The sequence below is a fragment of the Bos javanicus genome, chromosome 2 (genome assembly GCF_032452875.1).
Source record: "Bos javanicus breed banteng chromosome 2, ARS-OSU_banteng_1.0, whole genome shotgun sequence".
Lineage (NCBI taxonomy): Eukaryota > Metazoa > Chordata > Mammalia > Artiodactyla > Bovidae > Bos > Bos javanicus.
In genome coordinates this window covers 30,441,512-30,454,227 of record NC_083869.1, presented here as the reverse complement: position 1 = coordinate 30,454,227, position 12,716 = coordinate 30,441,512, and the positions used below count along the sequence as shown (strand labels likewise).

The window sequence follows — 12,716 nt, the reverse complement described above, 5'->3', positions numbered from 1 at the left end:
GACCAATAAAAGGCAGTGTGAGCTCCCTAAGGAAAGGTCATTATTCTCATTTCCTTGTTAACACAGTTACTGAAGCTGTAACTTCAGGGAAAAATCAGGGAGAATACTAAAAACTATGCTTTCAGGAATGAAGTATTTGATAGTGCATGCCATGATATCTCTATGTTGAATTGTGAGTTGAGTATAACAAAGTTAAGTCATCTGCTTATTGCTTGTAATAAAAGAGCGTTAATGGATATATGTCAACTTGGAATGAACTCTGTGGTAATACAAGAGGGTTCCATTCTCAGTTCTACTTGGAGCCACATAGGCAGATGATGTTTGACAACAAGTTCAGTTCAGTTCAGTCTCTCAGTCGTGTCTGACTCCTTGCAATCCCATGAATCGTGGCACGCCAGGCCTCCCTGTCCATCACCAACTCCCAGAGTTCACTCAGACTCACATCCATCGAGTCAGTGATGCCATCCAGCCATCTCATCCTCTGTCGTCCCCTTCTCCTCCTGCCCCCAATCCCTCCCAGCATCAGAGTCTTTTCCAATGAGTCAACTCTTCACATGAGGTGGCCAAAGTACTGGAGTTTCAGCTTTAGCATCATTCCTTCCAAAGAAATCCCAGGGCTGATCTCCTTCAGAATGGACTGGTTGGATCTCCTTGCAGTCCAAGGGACTCTCAAGAGTCTTCTCCAACACCACAGTTCAAAAGCATCAATTCTTTGGCGCTCAGCTTTCTTCACAGTCCAACTCTCACATCCATACATGACCACAGGAAAAACATAGCCTTGACTAGACGGACCTTTGTTGGCAAAGTAATGTCTCTGCTTTTGAATATGCTATCTAGGTTGGTCCTAACTTTCCTTCCAAGGAGTAAGCATCTTTTAATTTCAGGCTGCAGGCCCTATCTGCGGTGATTTTGGAACCCCAAAAAATAAAGTCTGACACTGTTTCCACTGTTTCCCCATCTATTTCCCATGACGTGATGGGACCGGATGCCATGATCTTCGTTTTCTGAATGTTGAGCTTTAAGCCAGCTTTTTAACTCTCCACTTTCACTTTCATCAAGAGGCTCTTTAGTTGCTCTTCACTTTCTGCCATAAGGGTGGTGTCATCTGCATATATGAGGTTATTGATATTTCTCCTGGCAATCTTGATTCCAGCTTGTGCTTCCTCCAGCCCAGCGTTTCTCATGATGTACTCTGCATAGAAGTTAAATAAGCAGGGTGACAATATACAGCCTTGATGTACTCCTTTTCCTATTTGGAACCAGTCTGTTGTTCCATGTCCAGTTCTAACTGTTGCTTCCTGACCTGCATATAGGTTTCTCAAGAGGCAACAAAGATCCATATAAAACAGATGACAGTTAGGACCCCAAAAGATAGAATAATCTGAAATTATGGGATAAGTATGAGGAGATAAAATTTCATAGGGACAAATGTAGCGAACTGAAATGGACTGGAATGGGTGAATTTAACTCAGATGACCATTATATCTACTACTGCGGGCAGGAATCCCTCAGAAGAAATGGAGTAGCCATCATGGTCAACAAAACAGTCCGAAATGCAGTACTTAGATGCAATCTCAAAAATGACAGAATGATCTCTGTTCATTTCCAAGGCAAACCATTCAATATCACAGTAATCCAAGTCTATGCCCCAACAAGTAACGCTGAAGAAGCTGAAGTTGAACGGTTCTATGAAGACCTACAAGACCTTTTAGAACTAACACCCAAAAAAAGATGTCCTTTTCATTATGGGGGACTGGAATGCAAAAGTAGGAAGTCAAGAAACACCTGGAGTAACAGGCAAATTTGGCCTTGGAATACGGAATGAAGCAGGGCAAAGACTAATAGAGTTTTGCCAAGAAAATGCACTGGTCATAACAAACACCCTCTTCCAACAACACAAGAGAACACTCTATACATGGACATCACCAGATGGTCAACACTGAAATCAGATTGATTATATTCTTTGCAGCCAAAGATGGAGAAGCTCTATACAGTCAGCAAAAACAAGACCAGGAGATGACTGTGGCTCAGACCATGAACTCCTTATTGCCAAATTCAGACTTAAATTGAAGAAAGTAGGGAAAACCACTAGACCATTCAGGTATGACCTAAATCAAATCCCTTATGATTATACAGTGGAAGTGAAAAATAGATTTAAGGGCCTAGATCTGATAGAGTGCTGATGAACTATGGAATGAGGTTCGTGACATTGTACAGGAGACAGGGATCAAGACCATTCCCATAGAAAAGAAATGCAAAAAAGCAAAATGGCTGTCTGGGGAGGCCTTACAAATAGCTGTGAAAAGAAGAGAAGCAAAAAGCAAAGGAGAAAAGGAAAGATATAAACGTCTGAATGCAGAGTTCCAAAGAATAGCAAGAAGAGATAAGAAAGCCTACTTCAGCGATCAATGCAAAGAAATAGAGGAAAACAACAGAATGGGAAAGACTAGAGATCTCTTCAAGAAAATCAGAGATACCAAAGGAACATTTCATGCAAAGATGGGCTCGATAAAGGACAGAAATGGTATGGACCTAACAGAAGCAGAAGATATTAAGAAGAGATGGCAAGAATACACAGAAGAACTGTACAAAAAAGATCTTCACGATCCAGATAATCACGATGCTGTGATCACTCACCTAGAGCCAGACATCCTCAATGTGACGTCAAGTGGGCCTTAGAAAGCATCACTATGAACAAAGTGAGTGGAGGTGATGGAATTCCAGTAGAGCTATTTCAAACCCTAAAAGATGATGCTGTGAAAGTGCTGCACTCAATATGCCAGCAAATTTGGAAAACTCAGCAGTGGCCACAGGACTGGAAAAGGTCAGTTTTCATTCCAATCCCAAAGAAAGGCAATGCCAAAGAATGCTCAAACTACCGCACAATTGCACTCATCTCACACGCTAGTAAAGTAATGCTTAAAATTCTCCAAGCCAGGCTTCAGCAATATGTGAACCGTGAACTTCCTGATGTTCAAGCTTGTTTTAGAAAAGGCAGAGGAACCAGAGATCAAATTGCCAACATCTGTGGATCATGGAAAAAGCAAGAGAGTTCCAGAAAAACATCTATTTCTGCTTTATTGACTATGCCAAAGCCTTTGACTGTGTGGATCACAATAAACTGTGGAAAATTCTTCAAGAGATGGGAAAAGCAGACCACCTGACCTGCCTCTTGAGAAATTTGTATGCAGGTCAGGAAGCAACAGTTAGAACTGGACATGGAACAACAGACTGGTTCAAAATACAAAAAGGAGTACTTCAAGGCTGTATATTGTCACCCTGTTTATTTAACTTCTATGCAGAGTACATCATGAGAAACGCTGGACTGGAAGAAACACTAGCTGGAATCAAGACTGCCGGGAGAAATATCAATAACCTCAGATATGCATATGACACCACCCTTATGGCAGAAAGTGAAGAGGAACTAAAAAGCCTCTTTATGAAAGTGAAAGTGGAGAGTGAAAAAGTTGACTTAAAGCTCAACATTCAGAAAACGAAGATCATGGCATCCGGTCCCATCACGTCATGGGAAATAGATGGGGAAACAGTGGAAACAGTGTCAGACTTTATTTTTTGGGGCTCCAAAATCACTGCAGATGGTGACTGCAGCCATGAAATTAAAAGATGCTTACTCCTTGGAAGGAACGTTATGACCAACCTAGATAGCATATTCAAAAGCAGAGACATTACTTTGCCAACAAAGGTTCATCTAGTCAAGGCTATGGTTTTTCCTGTGGTCATGTATGGATGTGAGAGTTGAACTGTGAAGAAGGCTGAGTGCCGAAGAATTGATGCTTTTGAACTGTGGTGTTGGAGAAGACTCTTGAGAGTCCCTTGGATTGCAAGGAGATCCAACCAGTCCATTCTGAAGGAGATCAGCCCTGGGTGTTCTTTGGAAGGAATGATGCTAAAGCTGAAACTCCAGTACTTTGGCCACCTCATGTGAAGAATTGACTTATTGGAAAAGACTCTGATGCTGGGAAGGATTGAGGGCAGGAGGAGAAGGGGAAGACAGAGGATGAGATGGCTGGATGGCATCACTGACTCGATGGATGTGAGTCTGAGTGAACTCCGGGAGTTGGTGTTGGACAGGGAGGCCTGGCGTGCTGCGATTCATGGGGTCGCAAAGAGTCGTACATGACTGAGCGACTGATCAGATCTGACACTTATGTCCAAAGTTACAGTGATTAACAGGTCTAAGGACTCTGGTTAACTGTTAAATCTACAGGGGTCGATAATGTAATTTGATTCACAAAAAAGAAACTGATGGATATCCAGAATTAGGAAGCAAAGAATCTGATCTAAGTTTTTCAGGCCAAATCCATATTTGGAATAGTGAGCTTAATCAGGCACTGATAAAATCAAGAATATCCTCAGGCTCACAACCAGGGATCTCAAACTATGTCATAAAAAAAGAAATGGTTGGAAACCTGGAATTGTTCAGAAACAGGAAAATTAATTTCCAACATCTGCAGGTCTGTTCTATGAATGAGGAATACACTAAGTAACTGGACTTGCTCCATGTCACTGCAGAGAACAAAAGGAGGACCAGTAAATAGCTGAGTTTTTTTAACACAAAGCAAAATCTGACTTAACACAGGAAATACAGTCTAATAATCATAGTTACAAATAAGAACTTTATCTTTGAGTGAATCCAAAGGTGGGATGGACACTTAATGAGGATATTATGGAGTAGATTCTAATATAAGGTGGGTGCCTAAATTAAATGACTTTTAATAGTTTAAATTCAAGATTTTAAGATTTTATGAATTACAAATGAACATTTGTAAACCAAAACATTTATTAGTTGATAGTTATCATTACTGTAAATATTTTCATTAAAAACTATTTCAACTAATATAGATACAAATACTTTCATTTTATAGTCTAACCTGTAGAACATAATTAGTACCTTTTATAAAACATCATGTAAATGCATCTTTGAAAATAAGTCCCAGAAATACACACCTGCATTGGACAGAAATTCAGATATTCTGTAATAATTTCTAGCAAGAAATCAGGATTTAACTTCTCAAAATACTGTATGCCAAGAGGTAAGTCCTCCAACTGTGAAAAATGAGTGTCCAGGACATCATTTAACAAATTAATAACCTCTTCTTGTCGTTTATTTTTCCTCATAGCGAGAACTGCATGTAAATAGGTTAATTCCTGGAAAATAAGTAGTTTTCATAAATTACTCCATACAGTTATAAAGCCATTTATTTCTACTTAGATTTCAAATGTATATGAAGAGATATTTGTAGGCACTATTTGTTCAAACTTAAATATTAGTTTACTTGGATTTTTAACATCATGTGGAAAATTAATAAATGTAACTACATATTAAAATTAGTACATTACTCCTCTAATCCCATTGTTAAATTTTTAAACATTTAAAATTTCATATTTTATAAGTAGTTACAATCTTCCCTGATAAAATAAAATACTATACCGCCGATTTTCCAAAAGACTGCTGAACTTCACTAAGGAATTCTAGATGCTGATCTGCATCCTGTAGTTGCCCTTCTATTAATTGACACTGGATAAATCCTAAAAAGGAAACAGATGAAAATGGGAAAAATCCACATCATTTCAGGCATGTACATCTCAAGTTAACACAAACAATATTAAACAAGGTTTTTTTCTTTTTGGCCATAATACAAAGTTTTAGATTAAAAAAAGAAAAAGAGTAAAAGGAAATGAGTAGCTTTGTACCCACATAAAATCAGTTACTAAGGAATTCTTAATTTATGGGAATTATCTCATAAAAATCTATTACCTGCAGATAGTTTCTAAGAAACAAAAATTCTATTTTTAAAGGTACATGATTTTTTTCTGCTGTAGATAGTAGAGAACTGTTTAATTTTAGAAAACTACAAGATATGTCTTTTCTTCTTTAAAGGCAGGTGTTAAAAGCAATCGTCGTTTGCCTCTGTATGAGGAACGCTCATAGATGCAGCTGCCATACCAACGAGAGCAGGGACACTGGTCTCGTCTAGTGTCATGGCGGTCTTGTACCACTTCAAGGCCTCTTTCACTTTCCCGTGTAAAATCATTTGGTATCCAAGCTCTGTAGCAAATTCTGACAGCTGAGGATTTAAATTAAAAGCTCTTTCTAGTAATGTTTGGGTTTTCTGAAGAATGAGTTGACTACGTCCACACTAAAAAGAAAAAAAAATTAAGTTAAACTAAAACAAGTCTACGAAGATGGAAGAATTTGTTTTTTCTAAATGTACATATGAATAATTTGCATTTCACAGATGAAAAATATAGGAAAAAAATTAGAATAATAATAAATCTACTGTATTTACTATCTAGATAGTGCATCAACAGTTTATATCCTATCAGAACTTAAACATCCTAATGAGTAGTGCTTTTAAAAAACAGCTCTCTTGAAAAATGTATTGCTTCTATGCTACTCCACAAGCATATTTTTTATAACTCGCTTTTTAAACTGTCTCATGACTGTCTTATAATTAGAGAAGAAAATCATTATTTAAGGTTTTATATATATTTACATATGTGTGTGTGTAGATATAGCATAATATAGAGAGATGTATATATTTTATTGAACTTTTATTGCATTGAAAACTAGGATAAGAATCTGATTTACCCCTAAAGACCAGTGTGCCACTAGTGAGAACCACGCCTTATAATCTTCTTGAAAAAACGCCTTCAAAAATATTTCAGGAAATGGCAATGTTGTCAGAATTAAGTATATACTTTTTGAACATCATTACTTTGAAGAGTTGTTACTTACTAAATTGTTTGATTTGCTGTAAACTAGTAACAATCATATGTCTGAAGTAGGTAAATAAAAAAATGTTAATACTCCCCACTAACTCAAATTTCTGTAATGGGGAGCAGTTCCCCTAAATTTCACATGATCTGACAACCTTTGTTTTTAATTAAGAGAATTCAGTTTATTCATGTCATTTAACAATAATAAACTTAATTATTTTCTTTCAACTTTATTTTAATAATTATTTTACTCAGTCTGCCCTTTTCCTTATTTTTTTCTAGCATAGTTTCGATCCTCTCGTTTCTTGTATTGGTTTTAAGATTCTGCTATATTTATCTATTCCATTTCCAATTACCTCTTTATGGGTGCTTGTCATAAAAATAATTTCTTTACTGTTACAAAAAGTAAGACAGAAACCATTTCCTCAACCCTAATATTCCATTACTTATTTAAAAATATTTAAAAAACAGTTTTAAAAACATAAAGGAAAGAACAACTTAGTCATAAATCCTATGCTCTGTTTAAAATAAATCACTTTCCATTTCCTTCGTCTGGAAGGCACTTCCCTATTCTTAAAGGATTCACAAGTGCCACTTCCTCCATGAACCCTCCATGATGGCCTTTTATAGCTGGAAACTGTATCTCCTCTGAACTACCTCCCTTAAGAAAGTATCACATATTCATAGGCACATCTATGAATTTTCAAGTATTTTCACTCTAGGCCATATGCTTTTTGGTGCTTCAACATTTGTGACTAATTTTATATTGCCAGCTACGAATAACAGAGCTTTGCTGTACTCTTACAGTTCTGCTGAAGGCTATTGTGATCGTATAAAAAAGTTGAGCATTCTGTGGTTCCACGGCATCCAACGCACTTCCTAAGTTTTCCAGCTGGGTGGCAGCCTAAAACAAAAGTATTCAGTATAATTTTAAAATACATTAAGAATAAAAATAGCATAATACATGACATGTACATTAGTAAATCAGTATTTATATGTTAAAAAAATCTTTGCTTTTATCAATTCCCCTTCTTCCAATGAAATCATATGGTACAAAAAGGTAAAGGATCCTTCCATAAAAAGTGCAATGATTATAAGTAAAAATTGCATTATAAAATGTGCTTCTTTAATAGTTGTTACTGAATAGAAACCTTTGGGTGATATCCAAATATTCAAAGACACCTATAATATCCAGTTAACTATACATGCCAAGCTCCCTCTCCAATAATTTATGACACATATGAGATATGAATGATAACTTATTTACAAACATTAATATTATATGAGGTCAGTCCTTGGATTACCTACATAGCCTGGATTATATTTAAAATATTTTTGAGACCAAAAAAATCAGATTATTGAAAAATAATTTAATGCCTGGAAAATTTACTCCAGATATGCTCCTACTAAGATTCTTCTAGTATTTACTGAAGTACTTACTAAGTACTATCACATTAACCCATTTAACCCTAGGTAAGGGTCTAAATCTATTATCTGTTATAATATTATTGATTTCAGAGTGGATTTTGGCATCCCATAAACCAAAATATATAGTCAATGTGTTCATTACCAGAGAAACGTGTGCCTTATAAGGTTCAATGGGATTTCATCCTAACCCATTTAACTTATGCAAACTCAATAAAATTGTAAAAGTACTATGAATTGTATTTTGTATGTTCTCTTCTATAACTAGTACCACTTGTTACATTAATCATATATCATACGACACATGATTTTTACATAGAAACAGCATCTGCTGTAATTAATAATTTTTAAAGCTTTCAAGGGTAATTTTAACTTATATGATACTTTTGCTTTACTAGGTGATTTAAGATACCCACCTTTGTTAAGGTATATTTCTAGGACTCAACTAAAAATTGCCATGATATACACTCTAAAAGCACTTCAAGGCTCTTTAGTATGTGCATGTGTGTGTAACTAAACATATATTTAATACAGGAAAGTTATATAGTACAATACAACTTACCTTCTCTATATCCCCCTCCCTACACAAATAGTAAAGGGCCAGCATTCTCAGTGCTTCCAAATTCTGATTATCTTGCAGCATCAACCTGCAAAAAAAATTTCAGTTAATGTTGAAATAAATTATGTATTATTATTTGACAACTTGCAAGGTTGGTTTGCTGGTCTGATTACTCCACGGTTTAAGTAAGTAATTTTCATTAGCAAAATGACATCTCCTTTATAAAAATTATCAATCTCATTATTTAAAACCAAAAGAATCTCTGGATCTTTATCTTAATGTGTTTATGAAAGCAAAATGGTTGTCTGAAGAGGCCTTATAAATAGCTGAGGAAAGAAAAGTAAAAGGCAAAAGAGAAAAAGGAAAGATATACCCATTTGAATGCAGAGTTCCAAAGAATAGCAAGGAGAGATAAGAAATAAGTGAACAATGCAAAGAAATAGAGGATAACAATAGAATGGGAAAGACTAGAGACCTCGTCAAGAAAATTAGAGATACCAAAGGAACATTTCATGCAAAGATGGGCACAATAAAGGACAGAAACAGTATGGACCTAACAGAAGCAAAAGATATTAGAAGAGGTGGCAAGAATACACAGAAGAGCTATGCAAAAAAACATCTTAATGACACAGATAACCATAATGGTGTGATCACTCACCTAGAGCCAGACATCTTGGGAGTGTGAAGTCAAGTGGGCCTTAGGAAGCATTGCTATGAACAAAGCTAGTGGAGGTAATGGAATTCCAGATGAGCTATTTCAAATCCTAAAAAATTATGCTGTGAAAGTGCTGTACTAAACATGCCAGCAAATCTGGAAAACTCAGCAGTGCCCACAGCACTGGAAAAGGTCACTCCAATCCAATTCAAAGTTTTCATTCCAGTCCCAAAGAAGGGCAATGCCAAAGAATGTCCAAACTACCACACAATTTCACATGCTAGCAAGGTAATGCTCAAAATTATACAAGCTAGGCTTCAACAATATGTGAACCAAGAACTTCCAGATTTTCAAGCTGGATTTAGAAAAGGCAGAGGTACCAGAGATCAAATTGCTAACATCCGTTGGATCATAGAAAAAGCAAGAGAATTCCAAAAGAACATCTACTTCTGCTTCACTGACTATGCTAAAGCCTTTAACTGTGTAGATCACAACAAACTGTGGAAAACTCTTCAAATAGATGGGAATACCAGATCACCTTACATGCTCCTGAGAATCCTGTATGCAGGTCAAGAAGCAACAGTTAGAACCAGATATGGAACAACAAACTGGTTCTAAATTAGGAAAGGAATATGTCAAGGCTGTATATTGTCACCCTGCTTATTTAACTTATATGCAGAGTACATCATGCAAAATGCCAGACTGGATGAAGCACAAGCTGGAATCAATATTGCCAGGAGAAATATCAATAACCTCAGATATGCAGATGATACCACCCTTACAGCAGAAAGAGCTCTTGATGAAGGTGAAAGAGAAGAGTGAAAAGCTGGCTTAAAACTCAACATTCACATAACTAAGATCATGGCATCTCGTCCCATCACTTCATGGCAAAGAGATGGGGAAACAATGCAAACAGTGAGACTTTCTTTTCTTGGGCTCCAAAATCACTGCAGATGGTGACTGCAGCCATGAAATTAAGACGCTTACTCCTTGGAAGAAAAGCTATGACAAACCTAGGTAACATATTAAAAAGGAGAGACATTACTTTGCTGACAAAAGTCCATATAGTCAAAGCTATGGTTTTTCCAGTAGTCATATATGAATGTGAGAGTTGGACCATAAAGAAGGCTGAGCATTGAAGAACTGATGGAACTGAACAAACGGGGTAACACATTAGGTTTCTTATCATGCATGGCATGCTATGTTATTAGCTGCAGCTTTTCACTCTCCCTGATACATGCTTTCTGCCATGTAACTGAGCAGTTCCTCCTACAAATCCTGGCTTGTACTTCACTGCCCCCAACTACAACTTGGAGCTGTTTCTTGGCCAATAGGATCAGGACAGGAATGGCAGTGCGCCATCCCTGTTTCAGAGGCATTGCATATTTCTGCTTGTCCTCTGCATCTCTGCCATCACAAGGAGAAGGGCTTCCTCTAAAGAGCTGGTGCTATTTGGCTGGAGCCCAGAGAAGACCCTTAGAGCTGACCTGAGTCCAAACTGCAGTGAGGTTTCATGCCCTCTCAGCTGGACATGAAACTTGAAGTGGAGCCCCAGCCACATCTGGACTGGGTCAGTGACCCTAGATGATCCACACCAAAGTAAGAAATGAGCACATATTATCACATGCCCTGAGGAGTGTGGTTGTTTGATGCACATCAGTAGCTGCCTAAAGATACTACTAATTTGGGATTAAAGAAATTCTCCCCAATAATCTATAGGTTTCATGCAATTCAACCCAACATCTTATAAGGTTTTTGCTTTTTTTTTTAAACAAGCTATTCTGATAGTCAATTGCAAAAGGCCAAGAAGATCATCAGAAAAGAAACATGATGGAGAACTTCTTAAAAGATGTCAAAGTCCATTAGAAATATAGGAACGGATAGATTTCATTAATAAGAAAAAAAGTGAATATACAGTGAATATATAGGGGGAAAAAAAGCTTTTAGCATTAAAAAAAAAATGCTCAATTGCAACACAAACAAGGAAGTAAAAATAAAAGTAAGGTACCATTCTTATCCTACCAGATTGTTTTTTTAAAAAACAAAACAAAAAACCTCACATTGACAATAGCCAAAATTCCTGAGGATAGGGGAGGGGATATTCAATAGACTAATGATGAGAATATAAATTAGTATAGTTTCTCACAACTCGGTAGTATTTATCCAATGTCAAATGTGTACATTTGAGGCAGGGATTGCACTCTCTCCTCAAAATCACTCTCGCCTTATCTGCTTGGGCTCTGGGCTACCCAATCTCCCAGCCATCTCTGCAGGTAGCCGTGGCCAGTGTGACAGCAAGCAGTATGTGCCATGTCTGGGCCTGGATTTTTAAGAAAAGCAGAATGACTCCTCCACACTCTTTCTTCTCTTACCAGGTGGACACCAACATCATGAGGTTTTAGGTAAAGGCAGAGTTGCAAGACAGAGAGAACTTAGGTTCCTTAAAGACAAGGTGGAGAAAGGCTGACTGATCAAGTCTTACACCCACTCAAAACAGTTACAGATGACAAAAATAAACATATATTTGTATCTACTTTTCACAGGAGCTTAGCTTACCCTAAAAAATAAAATTCCCTTTAAATCAGTAATTTGTCATTTGGGAAACCATCCTCCAGAAATACTTCTCCATGTGTATAAAGACGTGTGTGTGTGTGGCTGAGTGTGTTCACTACAATAATTAGAATAGCAAAAAATTCAAAATAGCCTAAATGCCTATCAATGGGGAAAGACAAAACAAACTATATTTATGTTCACCTTAAGACACCATTCATGGCTAATGAAATATTTAAGTTAAAGAAAAATCAAGTTTAAAAACCATATAACAAGTCTGTTTATCATTTTTTAAATGCCCCAAGATACATATATATATATTGCACATTATTATATAGATACTTCCAACACCCAGCCCACAAACAGTGCCTAGGAAAAAAATCTGAAAAGTATAAACATCAGAAACTTATTTATGTACCAACTGTGGCCTCCAAATACCACTTCTCAGTAAAAGGAGTTAGATTGCCTTGTACAATGGCCAATACCTATAATGGGTCAGTAAATATATAAAATAACCCTGGTTTATCTTGCCATATGCAACAGTACGGACACTACAAAAGACTTTTGGATCATGTCATAAGGACTTGAAGAAGCTACTAATGACCAAAGACAAGTCAACCTGAGCAACTATAATAACCAAAATGGTTAGAAACACTCAAAGTTTAATCCATATCACATAAACAAACAAACCCAAATCCTTAATCACCACTGGAGAATGCTAGGTATGCAAGGGGCCTTTTTTACTTGTTTCTGAAACCTGGGAATAAGGTCAAAGACTCAAGCATT

The 12,716-nt window shown here is 36.8% G+C and overlaps 1 protein-coding gene across 1 annotated transcript in view; it reads right to left on the bottom strand.

The window, feature by feature from the left end:
* Positions 1-12,716, bottom strand: part of TTC21B (tetratricopeptide repeat domain 21B) — a 100,149-nt gene that overhangs the window by 69,057 nt on the left and 18,376 nt on the right. Inside the window, exons 7-11 of the mRNA XM_061436383.1 lie at positions 8,729-8,813; positions 7,547-7,645; positions 5,969-6,161; positions 5,453-5,550; positions 4,969-5,169 (exon numbers count right to left, since the gene is read on the bottom strand). Coding sequence (XP_061292367.1) covers positions 4,969-5,169; positions 5,453-5,550; positions 5,969-6,161; positions 7,547-7,645; positions 8,729-8,813 — 676 coding nt within the window. The remainder of the gene's footprint in view (positions 1-4,968; positions 5,170-5,452; positions 5,551-5,968; positions 6,162-7,546; positions 7,646-8,728; positions 8,814-12,716) is intronic.